The following is a 27,263-nucleotide window of genomic DNA, read 5'->3' on the forward strand; positions in this document are numbered from 1 at the left end:
TGTTAATTTTTCAGAAAATGTTAAGAAGCTTTTGCGACTGGTCTGGTTAAAAACGATCAGGATTTGTGCCTGTAATGCTTACAGTCTTCACATGATTAATAAGCATCCAAACAAAACAGAACCAAACCACTATTCTAAACATTCAAACGTTCACAACAAATGCCTTTTTTATTCTTATAGAATAGATTTTAAAGTTTGTCACACCTGCAATTGTTAATCAATGGGGTCAGGAAAGTTTTGAGTCATTCGTTACTGACACACAATATATTCAAGTTTTGTCCTGATATGTGTCATTACTGGATTCCAAGCACGCTACTGTATTCCAAGTAGCGTGGTTTAGTGACAAACCTGGGTAAGTTAACTCAGACTAAGTAGTAGGTTAAAAGAAAAGCTCTGTGGCTTTGTTTTGTTAGGAGAATGAAGCTATTCGGTTCTTCTATTACTCTTGAGTTAACTTATCCAGGTTTGTCACTAAACCACGTAGGCTACTTGGAATACTCCCATGGGATCAGAGAAAGAATAGAGGCTGCTGTCTGTCCAAAAAAGGAGATGTGGGCGGGGTTAAGTTACCCTCGCGGAAGTTGTCTGCTTTTCTCGCGGCAACTGTAGAGAACGCGCCAAATTCTGACTTCGTTGCATGAGTATTGTCAACATCAAGTGAACTGACAATGGCTATAACATTTCGATGTGTTATTTAGCCACAGAAAACAGTGCTCTTTGTGCAAATATGTTCTTCGGAACTGGAGAAACGCCATTCAAAACTATTTCCGCAAACCAAAACCAGAACCGAAGCAAGGTTTGAACTGTTTGTGTTATCTTGTGGTAGCTGAGTGGCTGTCGCAAGACAGTTGACCACCACAAGTAACTTACAGCTAGCTAGTTAGCTTTTCAGTTAGGTAACTTATTTAGGATATATACTTATCCTCCTTACGCTAACTACCAATTTAGATAGCAATAGCTCTGTTTGATATAGTTGTGTTTTGTAGTCCCACACCAATAAACTTTAAGTAGAGACATTTGCCGACGTCGAAGATGGTTCTACAAAACAGTGGAAAATACAGATCGGACAGAGGAAAGGACCAGGAAAACCAACAGTAAGTTTCATGGCAACGCTCTTGCTACACTTACTTTGGACTAAATTATGATTTTATTGTTGTTGATAATGTAATAATTTGTTGATGCCATTTTTGTGGCAAACAATTGATAATGATCCATTTTGTCTGCGTACATTGTTCACTGTGTTTGACTGTGTCCTCCTGCGTCCTCAAGGGATGACATGTCCGGACAGTCAGCCGTCAAACGGCTGGAGCGCAGTCAGTTCACAGACGAGATGGACACCCGCTTCGGCTTCGAAAGGATGAAAGATCCGGGGGAGAAAACGGGCTGGTTGATTAACATGCACCCGGTATGTGTCATGCGCATCCCCATGTCTCCTGTGCCTAATCATTTGATTTGTTTGTAGAACACAATGACATTGAGTTGGATATACTTCAACTCTAGTACTGTACTATACTGTAGTAGGCATGATGGAAAGATGTTCTGTATATTAACCATCGATGTTCATGGGGTTGTTTGTGACCACCATAGACAGAAATATTGGATGATGACAAGAGGATGATGAGTGTTGTCGACTATTACTTCATCCAGGAGGATGGAAGCAGGTTTAAGGTGAGTAGAGCGCTACTTTCAGTGTGTGTGTGTGTGTGTGTGTGTGTGTGTGTGTGTGTGTGTGTGTGTGAGGATGGAAGCAGGTTTAAGGTGAGTAGAGCGCTACTTTCAATGAGTGTGTGTGTGTGTGTGTGTGTGTGTGTGTGTGTGTGTGTGTGTGTGTGTGAGGATGGAAGCAGGTTTAAGGTGAGTAGAGCGCTACTTTCAATGAGTGTGTGTGTGTGTGTGTGTGTGTGTGAGGATGGAAGCAGGTTTAAGGTGAGTAGAGCGCTACTTTCAATGAGTGTGCTGAAAAAGATCATACAGAAATTCTCTCTGTTTTTAAATTCTTCTGGTATAAGCCTTGTGTAAACAAACATAATGCCTCCTTACAGGTCGCCCTCCCATTTAAGCCATACTTCTATGTCGCTACCAGAAAGGTACGTCTGTTTGGAAATCAACAAAATACTTTACTTTAGTTAGTGCATCAACCTGAACTGGTATGATGACTTTTTTTTTATTATTTTTTTCAGAATTGTGAGAGGGAGGTCATCTCATTCCTGTCAAAGAAGTTTCAGGGGAAAGTGGCAAAGCTGGAAGTCTGCTCCAAGGAAGACTTGGACCTGGTAAGAGAGCACTCCTCGACAGCTATGAGTGATCTCGCTATTTGTGCGTGTTATTCAAGTTAGCAGTGCACCACATTCAAACTGTGATGAAAATATTGATTTTGAAAATACTAAATTGTTATGCAGGATATTTATTGTATGTACAGAGCAAAATGTTCAATGTTTTAATTTTTCAGAGTGAAAAATATTGAAATGGTTTGACCATCCCTAATACCCGTTGTTTCCCTATCACTTCCACTTTGCAGCCAAACCATCTGGTGGGACTGAAGAGAAATTATATCAAGCTGTCATTCAACACGGTAGATGATCTTATGAAGGTCAAACGAGAACTCTCCCCAGCTATTCGCAAGAACCGAGAAAAAGAGAAGTCCAATGAGACGTATACAAGCATGCTGTCCAGGTATGTACCAATACTTTTATTTTTTTAATTCCAGTCCTTCAGGAATGCAATTTAAGCACTATTCCAAACATAATATGGTCTAATTCAAAGACCTAAACTATTGGAAGGCCCAATAATCATAAAAACTAAATAAAAATCATAAAAAAAAACTTCTTTCTAGGCTTTTGTTGAGATCGAGTTGGAAGGGGCTTCTTCTTAATAGTCTTTACTGTGGCAGTTATGCATCAGGAAAAGTAATTACTGGTGTGTTTCTTTTGATGCTCAGTGCATTGGTTGGAGGAAACATTATGACCGGGGAGGAGGATGGACCGTCCAAGAAGATGGCAGATCAGATGGATAATCTAGTGGACATGAGGGAATATGATGTCCCCTACCATGTCCGCTTGTCCATCGACCTGCAAATCCATGTGGTAAAGGCTGTAGTATTTACTGCGAACACGGTTGTAATCATTGCATGCCGGTCCCCTCTAATTGGCATGTCTGTTCTTTTCCAGGCTCACTGGTACAATGTCCGTTACCGTGGCAGTGCCTACCCTCCTGAGATCGTGCGAAGGGACGACCTTGTAGAGCGACCGGTGAGTCGCTGTGATTACCAACTTTTCACCCCTGCTGTCATAATTTGTTACGATTTGGCAGACCACACACACACAAAACTAACTTGTAGTTGAGTTTCCACTTCTCACCGTTCACTCAGTTACAAGTTTTGCATAGCTGTGTGTTCACACTGTCATGTTCTGCAGGATCCAGTTGTGCTGGCTTTTGATATAGAGACGACCAAACTTCCACTCAAGTTCCCTGATGCGGAGACCGACCAAATCATGATGATGTCATACATGATTGATGGACAGGTTAGCACGCTGCACGGTTCTGTTGAATTTTTTTGTGATGCTGACTTTTTGATTTGCATTTGATGGTTAGATTGCATGGTTGCAATGGAACAGTACTCTTACCATTAATAGAAAAATATAACAAGTTACTTGCATGCCATCTTGAAAATGGAACGAAACGTTTTATTTCATATATCTGCCAATGGCATCTATTTACTGTTCTCTATTGTCTTATCCTCCACCTTATCCTCTGTTTTGTCAGGGCTTTCTCATTACAAACAAAGAAATCGTCTCTGAGGACATTGCGGATTTTGAGTTCACCCCTAAACCAGAGTACGAGGGACCATTTACAGTGTTCAATGAGCCAGATGAAGTAAGTATGGGGAGTTTACCTATGGGACTTGTGTACGTCTTTGAGGTAAAAGCTGACCAAAAGCTGTCGTCAAGATTGCTGGTTTGGTCTGATAGCTGTTCTCCTTTTTGTCCAGGCCGCGCTCATTCAGCGGTGGTTTGAACACATCCATGAGACGCAGCCCAACATCTTTGTCACGTACAACGGGGACTTCTTCGACTGGTGAGTCGGACGTGCCTGTGTCTCCACATTGTTTTGCTGTCTGTTCTTGGGGGGGTTTCTGCTCCTCACCGCAGGTTTTGTCTCTGAATCCTCCAGGCCCTTTGTGGAGACCCGTGCTGCCCACCATGGCCTGAACATGTACAGGGAGATTGGCTTTCAGAAGGACAACCAGGGAGAATACAAGTCCAGCCAGGCCATACACATGGACTGCCTCAGGTGAGTGCGCTCACATAGGAACCACATTTGTCCTCTTTGGGAATACTGTAGTAGGAACTCTGCAGTTTTCTATTGCTGGGTTCATGTTTGGGACTAAACACAAGACGCTTTAAAAAAAGAGGCTTTTCAGTAAAAGTTTATTTTTTTTTATTACGTATCCAAAGCCATTCAATCTTGAACATCAGCTTCACCCAAAGTCTAAACATTCCCTGTGCACACTTCACTTCAAGGTGGGTCAAGAGAGACAGCTACCTGCCCGTGGGGAGCCACAACCTAAAGGCGGCAGCGAAGGCCAAGCTGAGCTATGACCCAGTGGAGCTGGACCCAGAGGAGATGTGCCGCATGGCCACCGAGCAGCCACAGGTGCGCACCATAACAACTCTGAGCACCATAACAAGTCTGACCACCATAGCAACTCTGAGCACCATAGCAAGTCTGAGCATTATAGCAACTCTGAGCACCATAGCAACTCTGAGCACCATAGCAACTCTGAGCACCATAGCAACTCTGAGCATTATAGCAACTCTGAGCATTATAGCAACCCTGAGCACCATAGCAACCCTGAGCACCATAGCAAGTCTGACCACCATAGCAAGTCTGACCACCATAGCAACTCTGAGCACCATAGCAACCCTGAGCACCATAGCAACCCTGAGCACCATAGCAACTCTGACCACCATAGCAACTCTGAGCACCATAGCAACTCTGAGCACCATAGCAACTCTGAGCATTATAGCAACTCTGAGCACCATAGCAACTCTGAGCACCATAGCAACTCTGAGCATTATAGCAACTCTGAGCACCATAGCAACTCTGAGCATTATAGCAACTCTGAGCACCATAGCAACTCTGAGCACCATAGCAACTCTGAGCACCATAGCAACCCTGAGCACTATAGCAACTCTGAGCACTATAGCAACTCTTGAGTACCGGCGGGCAGAGAATCACACTGTAGCCATATAGTAGTCTTGCTTCTTATAATAATTCCTTCACCCTTCAGTCACTTTCTATACATATATATATTTGAAAACCTATACATTAATCAAAACCAAAGTCAGTCGTTGGCACCATAATAATGTTATGAATGATGAGTGTTCTGAAAGGTCAAGCTATGAGTGTATCTCTGATGAGCACTTCACCGTAGAAGATTAATAAACCTAATGCAGTGGACACAGCTGTGATATTTATTCGATTGATTGATGTTAAAACCCTACAAAGACTGGAATCCAGATGAATTTAAAAGAAAGAAAATCCTTCTTCCCACAGACACTGGCAACGTACTCGGTGTCAGACGCCGTGGCCACATATTACCTGTACATGAAGTACGTCCACCCGTTCATCTTCGCCCTGTGCACCATCATTCCTATGGAGCCGGATGAGGTAATCATGCCGCACCACTCACCTAATGGAAACCACTTATGTTTTGTCTCTCTCTCTCACACACACACTCTCTCTCACACACACACACACACACACACACACACACACACACACACTCACACACACACACTCTCACACACACACACACACACACACACACACACACACACACACACACACACACACACACACACTCTCACACACACACATATACACACACACACACACACACACACACACACACACACACACACACACACACACACACACACACACACAGAGAGAGAGAGAGAAGCTTAATCCAGTTAAGCACCACAGACAACATCTGAGTTTTTTTTTTTTTTTTTAAATAATATGATTATTGTGTCCATTATCATAGTTAAGTGAGTGTGCCAGAGTTTTGTTTGTATTGCGAAACAAGAGAGTATAATTCAGACAACCATTGACTGTCTTGTCTTTCTTTTGGTGTGTGTGTGTGTGTGTGTGTGTGCATGGCAGGTTTTGCGTAAAGGCTCTGGAACGCTGTGTGAGGCTCTGCTGATGGTCCAGGCCTTCCATGCCAACATCATCTTCCCCAACAAGCAGGAGCAGGAGTTCAACAAGATGACCAACGACGGTCATGTCATGGACACTGAGACCTATGTGGGAGGTCATGTGGAGGCCCTGGAGTCTGGGGTCTTCCGTAGTGACATCCCCTGCCGCTTTAAAATGGTACGGCAAAGTAGTATTTAGAAGAAAAAATCGATTTTACCGAAGTCATTTATTTTGCAGTGCCTTTTAAAAGTGAATAATCCCTCCTTATTCAGTCTAATTTGGTTCTGTGTGTTTGTTTGTTTTGTTCATATGGACAGAACCCTGCTGCTTTTGACTTCCTCCTTCAGAGGGTTGAGAGAACCCTTCGTCACGCTATTGAGGAAGAGGAGAATATACCACTGGAGCAAGTCACCAATTTCAATGAGGTCAACTTTGTGCTTCAGTGCTATTTTCAACACCTCATAGTCAACTAGAACAGCAGTGATCTGTGTACACACTGACTATTATCTTTACCCAACCGCTGGCTTCTGTGATGTCTTGATCATCACTGTTATGATGTAGTGGTTATGATGGTTATGGCTATGATGACCATATGATATGGTCTTAAAAGCAAAACAGTAGGAATTGTTCTTTGTACATCGCTGGTGTATTAATTGAACCGACAACAAAGATAATAATGTATGGCCTCTTCTGTAGGTGTGTGAGGAGATCAAAAAGAAGCTGGTCTCTTTGAAAGAGGTGCCCAACAGGATTGAATGTCCTCTCATCTACCATCTTGATGTAGGGGCCATGTACCCCAACATCATCCTGACCAATCGCCTCCAGGTAACTACCACTGCCATTCACTTTACATACAAAAGGTTATACACTGAAAGGTTTTAAAATCATACATTATTTTATTCAAGTTTTGAATCTATCTCAAAAAAATGTTTTCATGTGATGTTCATATAAGTGTGTTCTTGTTTCTTGTTCTTCTCCCTCCTCTCTGCCAGCCGTCTGCCATGGTGGACGAGGCCACCTGTGCCGCCTGCGACTTTAACAAACCGGGCGCCAACTGCCAGCGGAAGATGGCCTGGCAGTGGAGAGGAGAGATCAGTACGTGATTTATACCCAGGCAGCGTCTGTCTGATATTAATTATCTTTGGAAAATGAGCTTTGAATTATTGAGATCTCCTCCTGAAGGCTTCAATAATTTAGGTTATCCGGTTAATGCCTGGAGTGAGTAGTGGTGGACATGCTGCAATGCTCTTTAGACGCTCGGGGCACATACATTGTCATGGTTTTCATTGAATCATTGACTATCTTTACATGTATGATATAATCCAATAAATGCAACAGATCCGATTTTGATGACTACGTACATTGTATTTGCATGCAATTAAGTTATCTTTTAATTGGGAAACGGGAGGTCTACGTGAATTAGCCGGCTATCGGATAGCTCTCTGAAAATACAATATGTTGGTCCATCTCAAGTTGCCTAGCAACCCACCGATTGAAAAGGATAAGACATAACATTCAGATGTCCTGCTATGTGCACATGTGGGCCTGGTCAGATGCTATCAGACAGCTCATGTTACTCTTTTCACACCGTCTGCTAAGGTGTGGAGAGCTGAAGCTCCATGTACTCCTGCGTAAGGGCTGTTTTGGCTTGGGTCTAAAAAATGTTGGACATTAGCTGGACTTATTTTCCATATCCACTAGCATGCGTGAAAATGGGAAATAACATAACACGTTATCACACCCAAAAATGACTAATCTCAAATCGAATGTTCCTGTATTGAGTGTGGTATCGTTGGTGGTATTGTTAGTAAACATGTGAATGCAGTCCTGGTTTGGCGTTTCAGCTGTACTCAGATCAGGTGTTTTTGCGTGTCTTGTGCAGTGCCAGTGAGCCGCAGTGAGTTTCATCTGTACTCAGATCAGGTGTTTTTGCGTGTCTTGTGCAGTGCCAGCGAGCCGCAGTGAGTTTCATCTGTACTCAGATCAGGTGTTTTTGCGTGTCTTGTGCAGTGCCAGCGAGCCGCAGTGAGTTTCATCGCATCCAGCAGCAACTGGAGTCTGAGAAGTTCCCTCCTTTCTTCCCCAACGGCCCCCCGCGGGCCTTCCACAGCCTGGACCGAGAGGAGCAGGCCCGCCATGAGAAGAAACGTCTTGCAGGTGACGATCCTGCCTCGCCCTCTCTCTCTCTCTCTCCCTCTTTCTCTCTTTACCACTCTCTCTCTCTTTACCACTCTCTCTCTTTACCTCTCTCTCCCTCCCTCTCTCTCTCTCTCTCTCTCTCTCTCTCTCTCTCTCTCTCTCTCTCTCCTTTACCTCTCTCTCCCTCCCTCTCTCTCTCTTTACCTCTCTCTCTCTCTCTTTACCACTCTCTCTCTCTCTCTCTCTCTCTCTCTCTCCCACTTTCTCCCTCTCTCTTTCTCCCTCCCTCTCTCTCTCTCTCTCTCCCACTCTTTCACTGTTCTCCTTTTTTTGTGTGATGAATCGGTGGCACCTCCTAGACTTTGAAAGTGTGAGAGTGATATTTAGTGTTAATACAGGGGTGTTCTGTTGGCAAAAATGGCATATGTCTCCTCACATCATGCCTTTACTCCTTACAATGCTCTCATGTGAAAGGTGATAGTGAGATAGTTTAGTTGAGTCAATAGAGTAAGATTATTTTGATTGTACTGTATTTTCCCGACCAATAACCACACCGTATATAAACCGCATTACAGTATTTTACATAATTGTATGAAACAAACCTGTGTGTTGATTATAATGAATGAATGAATGAATGAATGTTTTCGATGAACTTGTGGCCTAACTGTATTGTCCTCGTCCTTTTTTTTGTCTTCAGATTACTGTAGGAAAGCGTATAAGAAGGTGCACGTCACCAAGCTGGAGACGAGGATCACCACCATCTGCCAGAGGGAGAACTCTTTCTATGTGGACACCGTCCGAGCCTTCAGAGATCGCCGCTATGAGTTCAAAGGCCTACACAAGGTATCCTGTTTTTAAAAAAAAAATTAAAAAAAACATTTTGTCCGTCCACAACGACATCAGTCGGACCTTCCTCATCCCCGGCAGATATTTATCCCCCTTTGTCTTTTTCTATCTAAAGTTTCATCCCTTAAGAATTGACCGAATACTGCCATTCATGACTGGGCCATCAGTCTGTTCTACAGAAAGGCCAGAACGAAGCGAACGTTTTAGGCGCAAATTGCTAGCTGATTTTCTGTTTATCTCAAACTCTCCTTTGAAGGTGTGGAAGATCGCTAGCTGATCTCAAACTGTCCTCTGTTTGCCTTTGAAGGTGTGGAAGAAGAAGCTGTCCCAGGCGCAGGACCGCGGGGACGCCGCTGAGGTGAAGCGTTGCAAGAACATGGAGATCCTCTACGAGTCCCTGCAGCTGGCCCACAAATGCATCCTCAACTCCTTCTACGGCTACGTCATGAGGAAAGGGTACGAGCTGCGCGCCGATCAGTCGTTAAATGAGGTGGTTTTAATCCAAAGGCCATTTAAAAAGAGGAAAGGGTACGAGCTGCACTCCGATCAGTCGTTAAATGAGGTGGTTTTAATCGAAAAGCCGTTTAAAAAGGGCCGTTTCCATCAGTTTTGCATACCAGTACTATGCTTTCCACTGTTTCCACCCGCCATATTGTTTTAAGCCAATTAGATCAGCGCTCAGTTAACACTGGTGATTCCCCCAGTTCAACATGATGCAACGAAAAGTACAGAAGAAGGATTGAAAGTAGCGGTGTCACTGATGAGGCGTGTCTGTAACCATAGAAACATTTCTTCCCTCCGTTTTGTAGAGCCCGCTGGTACTCCATGGAAATGGCGGGGATCGTGTGCTACACTGGAGCGAACATCATCACCCAGGCCAGAGAGCTTATTGAACAGATCGGGTAAGTCACTGATCCAGTATGTCTGGAGGGCACCTCAGGAGTTGGATGGCCAGGGCTCTTAACATGCTCTTTCGGCCCAGCGTTGTCATGGCAAAATTGGCATGTAAAGTAGTATTTATTGTTACACTAGGTCTCTATTGCTCGTAGCTTGATTGTTCTTTCCTTTGTACGTCGCTTTGGATAAAAGTGTCTGCTAAATGACTAAATGAAATGTAATGCATGTAATCCCATGACACTGAGCCTGTGACACTGACCCTTCCTGGTCCTGTAGGAGGCCTTTGGAGTTGGACACTGATGGGATCTGGTGTGTTCTGCCTAACTCCTTTCCTGAGAACTTTGTCCTCAAATCAACCAATGAGAAGAAACCCAAGGTCACCATCTCCTATCCTGGAGCCATGCTTAACATCATGGTTAAAGTAAGATGGCTTCGTCATATATGGTGTTTTAGTTAGACAAGAGCAGAGACATGAGTGTTGTCAGCACCTCAAGGCTTAACCATGCTTTCAATGGTTGTTTGTTTTATAGGAGGGCTTCACCAATCACCAGTACCAGGAGCTGGTGGACCCGGCCAATCTGACCTATGAGACGCGTGCCGAGAACAGCATCTTCTTTGAGGTAGACGGGCCTTACTTGGCCATGATACTGCCGGCCTCCAAAGAAGAGGGCAAGAAGCTGAAGAAAAGGTAAGCTTAAAGAACAATATGAACTCTGTGAACTGTGTTTATTGTGATGGGGACTTATGTTGGCGATCACTATGTCTGTGTTTTGTGTAGAAGCAAACTGATTTATTTTGATGAGCTGCTGTTAATGTATGGGAAGTAATACATTTCTCTTCAGATAAACTAAGGTGACAAAGTGGCTAAATAACGACTACTTCCTGGCAAAAAGACTTGGCAGTCCTTCCATGTTCTTTTAGTAAAATAACTCCTTGACCCTATATTCCAGGATAACGGGGTATTAAACCCCCCACTGCCTCAAAGAATCCGAGATGCTTGCCGCAGATACGTGCCTTTAACAGCTCTGCTATTTTGCCTCCCTCGCACCTCCTCCTTAGGTATGCAGTGTTCAATGAGGACGGCTCTCTGGCCGAGCTGAAGGGCTTTGAGGTGAAGCGTAGGGGAGAGCTGCAGCTCATCAAGATCTTCCAGTCCTCTGTGTTCGAGGCCTTCCTGAAGGGCACCACTCTGGAGGAGGTCTATGCCTCCGTGTCCAAAGTGGCCGACTACTGGCTGGACGTTCTCTACAGCAAGGTGGGTTCTCTACATCCTGCTAGCACCTTGGGGTTAGTATCTTAATCGTGGGCGTAAAATGCTTGCATAATGCCTGTACATCTCCCTCAATTTGTTATTCTCTCGGTAATTCATCATTTAAATCTACTTTTTTTAAGGGGAATGCCCTACCTATATATATATATATATATATATATATATATAACAAGAAGACTTTAATATGGTGTATTCAGTGATTTATGATCTTAGTTTCTCCTTCATCCGTGATCCCTCTCTGTAGGCGGCCAACATGCCCGACACAGAGCTGTTTGAGCTGATCTCGGAGAGCCGCTCCATGTCCCGTAAGCTGGAGGACTACGGCGAGCAGAAGTCCACCTCCATCAGCACCGCCAAGCGCCTGGCCGAGTTCCTGGGCGACCAGATGGTGAAGGACAAGGGGCTGAGTTGTCGTTACGTGATCTCACGCAAACCGGAAGGCTCGCCGGTCACTGAGAGGTAAGGGGTACACACGCACACGCACACGCACACACACACACACACAGACTACAGCGACACTGAGCAGTATCTTTATGTATAATAAAATCCATTGTAACCCAGAACTGCTCTGCAACTCTTTTTGTCCTGTCTGCAGAGCCATACCGTTGGCCATCTTCCAGGCAGAACCTGGAGTCAAAAAGCATTTCCTGCGCAAATGGCTGAAGATGCCAGGTCTTCACGACCTGGACATTAGATCGGTGAGTTATGTCATATCTCTCCCTCTTAAGGTACCACTGCTCTAGGCTGTCTAAAGAAGTATACGAAAAGCGATGATGTTGATATACACCAGCATAGGTACATTTGAAACATTGTATATTATAGGCACAATCCTGTAGCGGGGTATACAATTGGTTCAAATATAAATTCTAATTAAAAAAAAATAAACTAAATGAAGTCAGACAAGGAATATATCCTTACTCAAGGAGCATGCTTTTGGGCCCATACACTTCAGTCATTTGAAAGGATGTCTTGATTGAAACCCATAGAACAAACCCTGCCTGTGTCACATTCCCCTTGCCTTCCCTAATCCCCCACAGATCCTCGACTGGAACTACTACATCGAGCGCCTGGGCAGCGCCATCCAGAAGATCATCACCATCCCCGCGGCCCTCCAGCAGGTGAAGAACCCGGTGCCCAGGGTGCGCCACCCGGACTGGCTGCACAAGAAGCTGCTGGAGAAGAACGACATCTTCAAGCAGAAGAAGATCAGCGAGCTCTTCACCAGCGAGGGGAAGAGACAGCTACCGAACGTGAGCTCAGTGACTCTTGAGTATTTCCCAGTAGTGTCACGAACATGAATTTTTATCTGGAGCATGCACTTGAGGTTTTTTTTGTCCCCCACACTGTTTCTTTTGTGAAGCACTAACACGCCTTTCCCCCCTGCGGTCTCAGGTGGTCCAGCCCGGCGAGGCCAATGACATGGAGGACTTTGGGAAGCCTCCGCGGCCCCTGCAGCCGGCCATCCTCATCAGCACCAAGCGCAAGCGCGTCTCCCAGGGCGAGGACAGCCAGGCCGAGTCCCAGGAGCTGGAGCTCACGCAGTCCTGGAGGGAGATCCTGGGCCCGCCGCCCTCCAAGGTGGGACACCCATGTAGTTTGGCTGTGGGGTGGTCATCAACCCACAACCTCCCACAGTGTCGGCCATCTCATGTGCATGTAGATTAGATGTATGTCAGCCTTGGGCCATCTCATGTTTACCTTGTCTGTGGTTTACTTTCGTTTTGTGTAGTTAGATTGAAGAATCTGGAATCTTATAGTCGGAGGTCCGTTGAGAGAGTTGTTATGCCTCCAAAACAATATACCTGTTGTGTGATGCAACGGTCTGTATGTTGCGTCAGTCTTCCCACTGTGGTTGGTTGATCTAGGCTGATCTGTGTGTGTCTGTGTCTGTGTCTGTGTCTGTGTCTGTGTGTGTGTGTGTGTGTGTGTGTGTGTGTGTGTGTGTGTGTGTGTGTGTGTGTGTGTGTGTGCGATGCAGGAGGAGCTGCTGGTGTGGCTGCGCTACCACAAGAAGAAGTGGGAGCTGCAGCTGCGGCAGAGGAAGGAGCGCCGTAAGAAACGACGGCTCGTAGATGGCGAGGCCCAGCCAGGAGGGGGCGGTGTGATCCGGGACGGGCCGACCACAGCGCTGGGCAACTTCCTCCGCAAGACGGCGCGTAGCATCCTGGACATGCCCTGGCAGATCATACAGGTTAGAGGGCACGGTGATCAGAGGACCCATGGGGGCGGTGGGGACACTGTTTTGGGGTGTTCGAGTGTAAACCCTGTCATACAGTCACCAGAGACTTTTCAAAGCGTCTTCGTATTAAAGTCATACATGATGAGGGGCCTGTTCTCCAGTGTTCAGATGGATGGAGGATGAAAGGGAAGAGCGAAAAAGTATTTCTCAGTGAAGAACATGATCTAAAAACATCTTCTCTGAGGTATTAAATGATCCCTGTGTTGTTGCCCCTGTCCTCTTAGGTTGCAGAGACCAGCCACCCAGGCTTGTTTAAGCTGTGGGCCGTGATCGGCAGTGACCTGCACTGCATGAAGCTCACCATCCCCAGGGTGTTCTATGTCAACCAGAGGATCCCGAAGCAGGACGAAGGACCAACATACAAAAAGGTTTGTTGTACCTAAAATGCGTCTGCCTTCCTCAAAGCCGGGAATAAATAACTATATATAATAATATATAACACCATAAAAGACAATGTATCCAATGCCAAAATAAATTAAGTTCTGTCTCTGAAATATTGTTTTTTTTCTTTTTTTTTTGCAGGTCAACCGAATCCTCCCGCGCTCCAATGTGGTGTGCTACCTTTACCAGTACACGGTTCCTGAAGACATGTACCAGGAGCACATCAACGAGATCAACGCAGACCTCTCTGCTCCTGACATCGAGGGAGTTTATGAGACTCAGGTACTGTACTGTCTGTTGTGCAGATGCATAGAGAGGGAGTTTATGAGACCCAGGTACTGTACTGTCTGTTGTGCAGATGCATAGAGAGGGTGGCGTCTGGTTGGTCTATTCAGGAAGTAGACAAGCTTTAGTCATGGACCAGTGACCCCCCAGTGACCCCTAGTGACCCCCAGTGACCCCTAGACATTTAATATCCGTTTGGGTCACCAGAAACACTCCAACCTCTGCTATGCTGTTCATTTGTAAACGTATAGACAGACTCTGGACGTGATCATAGTGAAGCAGGTAATGAAAGAGACTTGTACTGAGTTAGCAGCTGAGCTCATTTGACAGTGATGGCACCCAGTCAATGCTTGTAATGTGGTAGCAGTGGACTGCAGGTTTGGTCTGAGTGCCGACGGTTCTCCTCGTTTAGGTTCCTCTGCTGTTCCTCGTTCAGGTTCCTCTGCTGTTCCGTGTGTTCTCCTCGTTCAGGTTCCTCTGCTGTTCCGTGCGCTGGTGCAGCTTGGCTGTATGTGCATGGTCAACAAGCAGGCCGTGCGGGACCTCGCCGGCCGAGAGGCCGACACCTTTGACCTCGAGAACCTGGACATGAGGTCGCTGGCTCAGTTCAGCTACCTGGAACCTGGTAAGGGACTTTGTCCAATCATATTATACTGCAAGTCTTTTTAGAAAGTGTTTGTGAAACTACTTTCTTGAACGTTAGATCTGAAATACTGTTCAAGTGAAGTAGTTCTTACTTACTTCTTGAACTTTACTGATTTGTCTTTATTATTGCTCTGAAGTCTCTTCCCCTATGTGAATGACATAAGGAGTGTTAGCTGTAGAGTAATAGCTGTGTTTGCTGAAATAACTCCCCTGCTGTTGTGTGCTCTTGTAGGCAGTGTCCGGCACATCTACCTGTACCACCACAGCCAGGGACACAAGGGGTTGTTCGGCCTCTTTATTCCGTCCCAGCGCAAGGCCAGCGTGTTTGTGCTCGACACGGTGAGAGAACATCTCTTTTCTACTCGCTCCCTGACACAAAGGCCACACATTTAGCCACACAAAAAGTGTCTCAAAAGGTAAAGGGAAAAGACGGGCTGGTCTTCACAGAGTTTTTTAATTCGTAGCCGTGTTCTCAGGAGACACAGTTTTGTCTCTTTTTGTGGACATTCTTTGTAGAGACACACACCCCTGAAGATGCGTTGTGTAAAGGGATGTCTGTCTCTCGCTCATCTCTGTGTCCCCCTCGGCCCTCGGCTAAAGGGATGTCTGTCACTCGCTCATCTCTGTGTCCCCCTCGGCCCTCGGCTAAAGGGATGTCTGTCACTCGCTCATCTCTGTGTCCCCTTTGGGCCCTCGGCTGTCTGTCTCTCGCTCATCTCTGTGTCCCCCTCGGCCCTCGGCTAAAGGGATGTCTGTCTCTCGCTCATCTCTGTGTCCCCTTTGGGCCCTCGGCTGCAGGTGCGCAGTAACCAGATGCCCAACCTGGGCAACGTGTACGGGACGGAGCGCGCCGCCCTGCTGGAGAAGACCAGCGAGGAGCTGCTGCCCCCGGAGAAGCACCAGTTTGAGGTGCGGGCCGAGAGCGACGTGAAGGCCATCTACAGAGCCGTGCAGCGCATACTCCTCAACTACAAGGTACCTACTTTCATTACGATCAGCGCACACTCCTTAACTACAAGGTACCTACTTTCATTACGATCAGCGCACACTCCTTAACTACAAGGTGCTTACTTTCATTACGATCAGCGCACACTCCTTAACTACAAGGTGCTTACTTTCATTACGATCAGCGCACACTCCTTAACTACAAGGTGCTTACTTTCATTACGATCAGCGCACACTCCTTAACTACAAGGTGCTTACTTTCATTACGATCAGCACACACTCCTTAACTACAAGGTGCTTACTTTCATTACGATCAGCGCATACTCCTCAACTACAAGGTGCTTACTTTCATTACGATCAGCGCACACTCCTTAACTACAAGGTACCTACTTTCATTCCGATTAGGGTTTTTGTTTACCTCAAGGACCTGACTGGACTGGACTTTAGGCAGTATTGCTTTAAGAATGTATAGTGAGTGGGATTTTCAAAAGTCTATTGATTTGGCAATGGCAGTAAAGTCTGTTTGTGTGTGTGTGTGTGTGTGTGTGTGTGTGTGTGTGTGTGTGTGTGTGTGTGTGTGTGTGTGTGTGTGTGTGTGTGTGTGTGTGTCTGTGTGTGTGTCTGTGTGTGTGTCTGTGTGTGTGTCTGTGTGTGTGTCGTGTGTGTGTGTGTGTGTGTGTAGGAGGAGCGGCGTGGCCCCACTCTGATTGCGGTGCAGTCCAACTGGGAGCTGCGGCGTCTGGCGGCGGGCATGGGGGTGCTGGAGGAGTTCCCGGTGGTACCGGTGCACGTGCCCGACGAGATCAGCTACAGCGTGCTGGACTGGCAGCGCCACGGCGCCCGCCGCATGATCCGACACTACCTCAACCTGGACAGCTGCCTCTCGCAGGCCTTTGACATGGCCAGGTGGGCAACCCTCGGCCTTCCTCACGCCCTTACCTCCGTTTAGTGTCTCGAATATGTCTGTCCTTGTCCTCGAGGGCCTCTTCAGTGTGCACGTACCTCAGAAGAACCTCTGGGGACCGAAGACAGGAGAATGTGTGCAGAATTAGTTTTGTGGAAATAAACTCATTCATGTATTTTTCGAAGGCAGTTTCTTGACTCTGGTTGTCGGTGCCCCAGTTTTGTAAAAACAAATTCTTGTCAGTATTGACAAGAGCATTGTCTGGCTATTTTTTTAGTCCAAACCTGCTTTTCTCCAGCTCACCTGTCTCTTTCTACCTCGTGTCCAGGTACTACCATCTGCCCGTGGGCAACCTGCCACACGACGTGTCCATCTTCGGCTCGGACCTGTTTCTGGCCCGCCACCTGCGCAAGCACAACCACCTGCTCTGGCTCTCGCCCACCGCCCGGCCCGACCTGGGGGGCAAGGAGGCGGACGACAGCCGCCTGGTGATGGAGAGCGATGACCGGGCCTCCGTGGAGATCAACGGCCAGGGCTGCTACTCCACAGGTGGGGCTTCGGGGTTTTAGGGTTTTAATCTCCATGTCAAGTCAAGTCAAATGTATTTATGAAGCACATTTAAAAACAGCTCACGCTGACCAAAGTGCTGTACAATTAAATCACAATAAAATTAAATATCAAAACAAATAGAAAACAGAAACAAAACAATTAGATCATTTTATGAAAAATCAAATAGAAAAACAGAAGCAACACACTCAACTAAGCATCAATATAGACATCAAAAGAACAGACAAGTATGGATGTCATTCCATACACTTTTTTTCTTTCTGAGCCAGGAATCCCCCTGTAATAGGGCTGAACGATTTGGGAAAATAATTAGGGCTGAACGATTTGGGAAAATAATCTAATTGCGATTTTTTTACCAAAATATTGCGATTGCGATTCGATATGCGATTTTTTTTTTTTTATCCTCTTTTTTCCCCCAACAAAACGTAATGAATGATTTAAATATGACCAACACAATATTAGATACATTTAGTGTAAAATATTCTTTCCCACATTTTACATTTTTATTTAACTGCTCATTACAGAAACAAGAACAACAAATTGGTGGCTTTGCCACTGTGCATTTAAGTAATTTAAAAAAAGTAATTTTAAGTATAAACACTAGGCATGCACTTTTTAAACACTGTGTGCGAAATGTACCATCTAAAAAAAAATTAAAAAAAAATAATAATTTTTGTTGTTTTTAGACCACGTTTTTTAATCGCGAACGTTGCGGTTAGAAAATCGCGTTCTATCATATCGCGATTAAATCGCAAATGCAATTAATCGTTCAGCCCTACCCTGTAATGCGTTAAGTTTAGCTGTGCTTTCGTGTGTGTGTGTGTGTGTGTGTGTGTGTGTGTGTGTGTGTGTGTGTGTGTGTGTGTGTGTGTGTGTGTGTGTGTGTGTGTGTGTGTGTGAACAGTGGGCTCCACCCTCTTCCAGTTGTCCAGAGAAGAAAAATCTACATAAACATGTTAAACTTTAAAATTAATTCAATTGTGCGTAATAAATATAGGTTAAAAATGTTTACTTGTGCAGCACGCCTGGTAGTCATGTTAACATTCGTTAAAAATTGGTTCCAAATTGCATTTGGTTCATTTCACACAAGTGTGAGTTTTCTGTTTGAGGAAGACTGAGACATAGTGAGTGTGTGAATGTGTGTCTTATCTGTGTATCTGCAGATGTTTATTTTTAACAGATCTGGGATAAATGTGTGTGTGTGTGTGTGTGTGTGTGTCATGTGGGAATGCCAGGATGTCTTTTCAATTGTGTGTCTCAGTGGGTCTGAAAAAGACATTTCCTGAAGATTATATCACTACAGGATGGGAGGGAATGAGACCAATGATTACTACTGAGAGGAGACACGCATGCAAACACACACACACACACACACACACACACACACACACACACACACACACACACACACACACACACACACACACACACAAACAAACAAACACGCATACACACACACAAACATGAACATACATGCATAGACACTGTCACGAACGCACAGACACGAACATACAGACACAGACACGTCTGTGTGGGAAATCACCGTAGAATGAGAAATTATGTGATCTACCATTTCACTTTAATACTCACTCACTCACACAATGCCTTTCTTTCTCCCTTACACAGACACACACACACACACACACACGCGCACACACACGCGCACACACATGCACACACACATGCACACACACATGCACACACACACACACACACATGCACACACACACACACACAATAGTTTGCACGTTCCCACTCCCTGTTTGTGTCTGCTGTCCGCCACACAGTGTGAACAGTGGAAGCTGTTTTCAGATCCAAACGGAGAGGAATGTGGTCTTCCTCCCTGAGCGCAGGGCTATCATGAAACTTTTCACAACATTTTCTAGCACAGAATACCTCATATGCTACACATATCAGTGCCGAGTTCATTTTTGTATTTTAAGACTTTTTGCATTTACATTTACATTTATTCATTTAGCAGACGCTTTTGTCCAAAGCGATTTACAAGGGAGAGAAAAGTCAAGCTACGAGCAATAGAGACCTAGTGTAACAATAAATAAATACTACTTTACATAAGAAATAGAAAAAAAGTGCAGAAATGTAAGTGCAAGTTAAGTACTAGTAGAAGTGCAAGTTAAGAAGGGAGGTGCTCTCTGAGGAGTTGGGTCTTCAAGAGCTTCTTAAAGGTATAGAGGGACTCCCCTGCTCTGGTAGTGCTCTGGTAGCTCGTTCCACCGTTGTTTTCAAGCAATTCATTTTTCAACCTCGTTTCCATGTCGGCAATTTTAGCTTGCCAGCAGGAAAGGAGGGCAACATTTATTTTCACGTATGTTTATGTTGGTTGTTTTTTTAGCTGCTTACACTATGAGGTTTGTTAACCCCCCCCCCCCCAACCCCACACGAAAACTGTGCCCCCAAAAAACCACTAACCGCCACTGGTTGTAAATAATCCATATTTCTAATGATTTGTAATAGTGTGTGTGGAGCTGGACATCCAGAGTCTGGCGGTCAACACCATCCTGCAGTCGCAGCACGTCAACGACATGGAGGGCGGCGCCAGCATGGGCGTGAGCTTCGACGTCATCCAGCACTCCTCTCTGGAGGACATGATGAGTGGCAACCAAGCAGCCAATGCCGTGGCCAGCTACGACGAGACGGCCCTCTGCTCCAACACGTTCAGGTTGGCCCCTCCCATTGGCGCTCGCTTTAATGTCCTCTAAACGTACACGACCCTGAAACTTTACTGTTAGTGTCAGCTGTCGTGTTACTTTTTTTAGTAATCATTTCACTTCCAGCCCCCTTTTTAAACGAGCTGCGAATCTATCTTACATTTACATTTACATTTAGTCATTTAGCAGACGCTTTTATCCAAAGCGACTTACAAGGTATACACATTTTACATTTACACTGATGGCACACTGCACATCAGGAGCAATTAGGGGTTCAGGGTCTTGCTCAAGGACGCTTCGACAGGGAATTGAACTAGCAACCTTCTGATTACTATACGACTTCTCTACCTCTGTACCACTGTCGCCCCCTCTCTATCTCTCTAACTGGCGTTCGCCGACTCCTTTGACAGGATCCTGAAGAGCATGGTTGTTGGCTGGGTGCGAGAGATCACGCAGTACAACAACGTTTACGCCGACAACCAGGTGATGCACTTCTACCGCTGGCTGCGATCGCCCAGCTCCCTGCTCTATGACCCAGCCCTGCACCGCACCCTGAACAACATGATGAAGAAGATCTTCCTGCAGTGAGTGCCAACATAGTAGTCCAGGCAAAGTAGCGTTTTACGACAGACTAATTGTAAAATAAAAAATTTCAGCATAGATCATTTCTAAAAGTCCTAAGAAATCCTAGTTGAGGAAATATGTTTAATTCTGATCAATCTGAGATGACATAATGCATGGCAAAAATACACCTCAAAAATGTAATTTTTTCCTTTACTCCTATCAAAATGAAACTTTACACAATGAAAGTACCCATGAAAAGTAAATTAATTCTATTTTTGGCTCCAAAATGGGTTACTTTGCCTGGCCTATAGCCCTAATTCAACTTCACCCGACTTATAATGGAAGCTTATGTTTTCAGACCTGCATTAAGTGTGTGCGCTCCGTTAATGGCCACTCCTCTTGGTTGGTTATTTGTTGTCATGCTGTGCCGCCATGCTGTCCATTCAAGTTCATGGGAGGAAGTGGCTTAACATATCTGCTAAAACGTAAAGATAAATGCTGCATTATGATAAAGCACTATGAAGTGTGTGTGTGTGTGTTTGTGTGTGTTTGCATACATTTTTCTATAAGATGGATTTGTACGTAACTGTAACTCACACTTTCTAGATTGGTTGCTGAGTTCAAGCGTCTGGGCTCCAATGTAGTCTATGGGAACTTCAACCGGCTCATCCTCTGCACCAAGAAACGTCACATTGATGATGCAATCGCCTATGTCGAGTACATCACTAACAGGTCAGAAGTGCCAAGAACCTATTTCTAGATCTTTGCCGTATATGGAGTTATATGAAAGGAGTTAAATGTGTTTTCACTGACCCCATCTCTGAAACATTGCTTTAGCATCCACTCACGGGAGATCTTCCACTCTCTCTCGCTCACCTTCTCGCGCTGCTGGGAGTTCCTGCTGTGGATGGATCCAGCCAATCACGGAGGAGTGAAGGGAAAGCTGCCCTCAAGCGTCCTCTGCGGAGAGGTAGATGTTCATGTTCATGTTCATAATACTACACTGCTGCTCCTACGAATTCAACTGTAATAACCCAGCCCCACCTACATTAGCAAACATAGCCCTGTGTAGTCCGTTAAAGTCCACTTCACTGATGGTGTCGTAGCAACTACCTTACAAACAGGTATGGAGCTGGTTTGTGTGAAGAATGAGCTGGTTTGTGCCTGAATGAACTGGTTTGTGTGTGAATGAACTGGTTTGTGTGTGAATGAGCTGGTTTGTGTGCAGAATAAACTGGTTTGTGCCTGAATGAGCTGGTTTGTGCCTGAATGAACTGGTTTGTGCCTGAATGAACTGGTTTGTGCCTGAATGAGATGGTTTGTGTGCAGAATGGCACCGGCAAGAAGAAAAAGGAAAAGGGCGATGGGTCTGAAGAGGAGGGCAGTGAGGACGAAGATGACGAAGACGAAGTGGCTGGGCGAGAGGGGGAGGGCGGTGATGGTGAAGACAATGTTGAGGACCTGATTGAGAGCAGCTGGAACGTCATGCAGTATCTTCCCCAAACGGCCTCCTGTCAGAAGTACTTCCTCATGATCATCTCCGGTAATGTTTCAACTCTACTCTAAGCATGTTATAATCCTCCTTATTGTTTCAACTCTACTCTAAGCATGTTATGATCCTCCTTATTGTTTCAACTCTACACTAAGCATGTTATGATCCTGCTGTTTGTTTCAACTCTACACTAAGCATGTTATGACCCTGCTGTTTGTTTCAACTCCACTCTAAGAATGTTATGACCCTGCTGTTTGTTTCAACTCTACTCTAAGCATGTTATAATCCTCCTTATTGTTTCAACTCTACTCTAAGCATGTTATGATCCTCCTTATTGTTTCAACTCTACACTAAGCATGTTATGACCCTGCTGTTTGTTTAAACTCTACTCTAAGCATGTTATGACCCTGCTGTAACTCTACTCTAAGGATGTTATAATCCTCCTTATTGTTTCAACTCTACTCTAAGCATGTTATGATCCTCCTTATTGTTTCAACTCTACTCTAAGGATGTTATAATCCTCCTTATTGTTTCAACTCTACTCTAAGCATGTTATGACCCTGCTGTTTGTTTCAACTCCACTCTAAGCATGTTATGACCCTGCTGTTTAGACAGCATCTCTCCCGCTCTTGCACCCAACATGGGAATGGATCTAAACCAAACCAAAATATCTGCTGTTCATTACTGAATTTTGGTTTGGTGTGATGTATGTGAAGTTTCTTATTTTGCGGAGTGAACATTTAAAAAGATTCAGTTGCCTTTTCAGTGTTTGCTCATTTTTTTCTGTAGGTTTGTTGTCTCCTTCACTGATATCAGCTGTGTGTTGATGTCAACTATTTGGATGTCATCTGGTACACTGGTCTGTTATGTGATGATTTGTCCTCTGCAGCTTATATTGCAGCTGTCTATCACAGCATGAGGGAGGAGCTACGGCGAAACGCTCCCGGGGCCACTCCCATTAAGAGGCGGGGCGGAAGTCAGGCTTCCCAGCAGGCAGCAGGAGACGGCAGCTCCCTCCCTGGTGAGACAGGATCCTTCACAAATCAAATCAAATCAAACTTTATTTTTACGACACATTTCAGACCAAGAGGCAACACAATGCGCTTCACAGAAGAAAGTGTGTGTGTGTGTGGGGGGGGGGGGGGGTATAAATACTTTTAATGCTACTCTGCATATGGCTTTTGTATTCCTTTGAAAATGAGCAAACATATTACAAAGCACTGAGCCAACAGGGCTTTACATATAGTCCCTTCATATATAAACATTAATTTGAACAGTTTATCCGGACACAGGAAAAATATTCAAAATCTGTTTTCTTTTCACGTCATTTTTAGTGAACATTGTAATTTGAATTTTGTAACTGTATAGCTGATGTAAAGTGAACCTGTAGTTCTTCTTGCTGACCCCCCGCCCCCCCCAGGCATGATCAGCTGTAAAGTGAACCTGTAGTTCCTCTTGCTGACCCCCCCAGGCATGATCAGCTGTAAAGTGAACCTGTAGTTCCTCTTGCTGACCCCCCCAGGCATGATCAGCTTCTCTCAGGAGTACATCTCTGGCGAGCTGACCCAGAACTTCTTCACCATCACGCAGAAGATCCAGAAGAAGGTGATGGGCACACGGAACATGACCCTGCCCTCGGAGATGTTCCCTGTGCTGCCCGGCTCCCACCTGCCCCTCCACAACCCTGCCCTGGAGTTCATCAAATACGTCTGTCAGGTGAACCTCTGACCTCCTGGCACTAGAAACCCTTTTCATACAGTTCTACCTCATATTACATACATGCATTCTCCTTAGGATGTACCTCCAGAGATAAAGCCCTTCACAATAATAGTTGTTATAGGATTAGTGGTGACCGATTAATTTTCACGTGATAGAGTTATAAAAATTCAAAGTTATATCAGCCTTTTGTCTTATAACGGTCGATAAAAATGTTCTAATTGTGCTGTTTTGGCCTTTCGTCTTAAAGGTTGTTAAAACGTATTAACTATGCCATTTTTTTATCTGCTAGACGTAATTTTGGCAACGTTTAGCCACCATATACAAGACATTTAGTATTACATTCTACAATACTACCTTCATCGCCCATCTGTCTTCAAACCACATGTGCACACATACTGTGTTTAACAGAAAATACAAGAATAGTTGATATAGTTGAGTAGTTACATGAGTCTATTTTAAATAAGGGCGCTGCAGACAGAGTGCAGATCAAATTAAACAAACAGAGACAATGCAGACAATAACAATGTAGGTTAAGCAAATTTCTGTCTCATTTGTTATCATTGTTGTTGTATTTTATCAGATGCAAAAAAAAAAAAAAAAAAAAAAACATTGATATCAGCATTACATATCGACCATCCTCTGTCCTACAGTAGGCATCGGCATCGGCCACTGAAAAACCCATATCGGTCGACTACTAGTTAGGATAGTTCTAAAGTTGCAAATTCGTGCTTCAGGGGGCTTAAGTAAATTTGGAAGAGCAGCGAAGATATATTTTTTTATGTACAAAGAGTAAGTGTTTATTGCTTGTGCCCAGGTAAAAGATCTATGAATAAAGCAGTGTTTCTCTGTGGGTGCGGTTCTCTGTGTTATACTGAAGTGTATCCTCCCCTTCAGGTGCTGTCGTTGGATGCAAACATCGTGAACCAGGTGAACAAGCTGAAGCGAGACCTGCTGCGGCTGGTGGATGTGGGCGAGTTCTCGGAGGACGCCCAGTTCCGTGACCCGTGCCAATCGTATGTCCTGCCGGAGGTCATCTGCCACCACTGCAACTTCTGCCGCGACCTTGACCTCTGCAAGGACCCTTCCATGGCACAGGTCAGTAGAACACGTGTGTCCTACCCTTTGCTTCTGTCCAAGAGTTATTTTTATGTTGTATTTTTTTTCTTTACAAAGTAGAGGCACATAAAACGCACTGCCAGGATGAACAACTGAAAGGGGCAGGGTGGGCTGGTTCATGCCTACTCAGAAGCAAATGTGATTCAGTCTTTAAAACAAAAATGTCTTTATGGCTAGTTTAAAGCTCACAGTCGCTGACAAAAACCTCAAAGACTACATGCAAATATTGCTGAAAGCTGTAAAATATTATATTATATTAAAACAGCCATCAATTTGAGAACTGTGAGAGTCCGTGAGCTGTGGGGTGAGTGACGGAAAAAGAGCATTAAGAATTTATAACACCACCTTGTGTAAAGGGCTGTGATGCTGAAATTGGGACCATTTATATCAGATTTTATACATAATATATATTTATAGATTTTCATGAACAGGAAGTTGTATTTGAGGCCTTTTATGTTTCATCATACTAAAAAAAAGCAATGTATGCCTGTGGTATACAAACGATGGGCTGAAACAACCAGACTCCAAAGACTCTCAAAGAAACTCAGAGGAAAACTGAACGGCCATCCAACCAATCCTTAATTGTGTATATCGTGTACATGTTCTGTTCTCTTGTGGTACTTGTTTGGGTGCTTCTTCATAATCATATTGTGTAACTGCATATTTTAATTGTTGGTTCTTTCTGCAGGACGGCACAGTTCTGCCCCAGTGGTTCTGCTCCAACTGCCAGGCCCAGTACGACACGGACTCCATAGAGATGGCGCTGGTGGCCGCCCTTCAGAAGAAGCTGATGAGCTACACCCTACAGGACCTGGTGAGAGACACACACACACGTTGCCTGATATGTCCTACACACACCTTGTTTTCTTCTAATTGTTCTGTTTGATGTACTTATTCTTCTATTCACTATGATTTTATCAATTCTTTTAATTTAATTTATTATTTATTTTAATTTTATATTATCCTAATTTTTTGTTCTGACTTGAGCGTTTTTTTTATTACTTTTCTTATTACTGTAATTGATTGTTTAACCCTGTCAAGCACATTGAGACTTCTTTGTATTTTAAAGTGTGCTAAATAAATAAAATCCATTATTATTATTATAATGATGACCCTGTCGACCCACCTCTCTCTCGTCAGGCGTGCACTAAATGCAAAGGGGTGAAGGAGGCCAACATGCCTCTGTACTGCCGTTGCGCTGGCGATTTCAGCCTCACGTTCTCCATCAAGGTCTGTGGCTTATCGCATCTAACATCTAACACTCTTACACTTACGCCGCCTACTGATTGAATTTCAACTGCGTTATCACCAAGATCTCCTGCAAGTCCGGATGTCTCGTTGATTCCTCTGCTTCCTCCCTGTCTAGAGCTTCTCCGAGCAGATCGGAGTGTTCCGGAATATCGCGGCCCATTACAAGATGGGGTTCCTGCAGGAGACCATCGACTGGCTGCTCCTCATGACTCCTCAGCTGGCCTGAGTGGCTAAACCCCAATGAATGGAAGCTGATTTGTGCCCAACCGGCTTCTGTCACCATCAGTGTCTAGTTTTGCAGACATTATTATTGTTAATGTGCACAGCCTGTAAATAGTACGACATGGAGAAATGATATGGAATGCATGACCAAGTGAGGCATTGGTTCGCATTCGGAGATAAAACATTGCTGAATGAAGATAGTTTTATAAATAAGGTCTCTGAAATGAATAATGGATTTTTCTTGAAGGTGTGTGGTTGTAATGTCTTTTTTGTCAATAAATATTTTTTTCATATAATTTTTGAGCATGTAGAATGACGATCTGTTCTTGCCTGTCCTGTCCTGTCTGCGCAACCATAGTAGTCTATTGATCCCCTGGTGAGAGGCCCCATAAAAAGACAAATGTGGTTTCACTGGTGGGTAATTGTTCTCTAATGTTTCTAAGTAATTTCCTGAACAGCTGACAGCTTTTATAAGGTCATCTGTGTTCTCGTTTGGCCTCTGCTCACAGTCTGTTCATCGCCAGGCAGTCTGTTTGGAGCGACACACTGTTTTTCCCCCTCTGAAGAACAGCAGTGTGACATGATCGCTGACATGATCCCTCCCCAGCAGTCCATGTTAGACCCGCACCAGCTTGTTACATCACTGGATCCTAAAAGCACCAGTCACTGGTAATAGAACATGTAATGAAGCATAGGTTCATTATCTGTGAGTGTGCTTTGTGAAGGGCAACCCCAACCTGAGCCCATCTCCTCTCCTCTCTCTAACCTCATTGTCCCACAACTGGACTCCTCTCCTATCCTTGCTCTAACCTTATTGTCCCACAACTGGACTTCTCTCCTCTCCTCTCCTCTCTCTAACCTCATTGTCCCACCCACAACACGATCCATCCTCTGACTCATCAGAGTCC

At 44.8% G+C, this 27,263-nt stretch overlaps 1 protein-coding gene across 1 annotated transcript; it reads left to right on the forward strand.

Moving 5' to 3' along the window:
• The first annotated feature begins 997 nt into the window (after positions 1 to 997).
• LOC105891668 (DNA polymerase epsilon, catalytic subunit) lies at positions 998 to 26,367 on the forward strand. The gene is made up of 48 exons (XM_031570959.2): positions 998 to 1,094; positions 1,270 to 1,405; positions 1,588 to 1,668; positions 2,043 to 2,087; positions 2,181 to 2,273; positions 2,519 to 2,673; positions 2,939 to 3,083; positions 3,168 to 3,248; positions 3,414 to 3,521; positions 3,763 to 3,873; positions 3,989 to 4,074; positions 4,171 to 4,290; positions 4,521 to 4,653; positions 5,557 to 5,670; positions 6,169 to 6,381; positions 6,522 to 6,629; positions 6,901 to 7,029; positions 7,197 to 7,299; positions 8,215 to 8,361; positions 9,041 to 9,186; positions 9,497 to 9,645; positions 9,999 to 10,091; positions 10,363 to 10,507; positions 10,617 to 10,774; positions 11,146 to 11,341; positions 11,601 to 11,815; positions 11,952 to 12,054; positions 12,394 to 12,606; positions 12,749 to 12,934; positions 13,335 to 13,547; positions 13,820 to 13,963; positions 14,118 to 14,258; positions 14,733 to 14,886; positions 15,139 to 15,245; positions 15,705 to 15,881; positions 16,534 to 16,757; positions 17,084 to 17,304; positions 19,798 to 20,002; positions 20,402 to 20,575; positions 21,162 to 21,287; positions 21,393 to 21,525; positions 21,885 to 22,098; positions 22,937 to 23,068; positions 23,570 to 23,763; positions 24,661 to 24,861; positions 25,571 to 25,696; positions 26,023 to 26,112; positions 26,249 to 26,367. The coding sequence occupies exons 1-48, from the start codon at positions 1,033 to 1,035 to the stop codon at positions 26,357 to 26,359; spliced, it is 6,861 nt and encodes a 2,286-aa protein (XP_031426819.1). The 5' UTR covers positions 998 to 1,032; the 3' UTR covers positions 26,360 to 26,367.
• The last annotated feature ends 896 nt before the right edge of the window (positions 26,368 to 27,263 follow it).

This window comes from Clupea harengus, chromosome 7, assembly GCF_900700415.2.
Source record: "Clupea harengus chromosome 7, Ch_v2.0.2, whole genome shotgun sequence".
Classification (NCBI taxonomy): Eukaryota; Metazoa; Chordata; class Actinopteri; order Clupeiformes; family Clupeidae; genus Clupea; species Clupea harengus.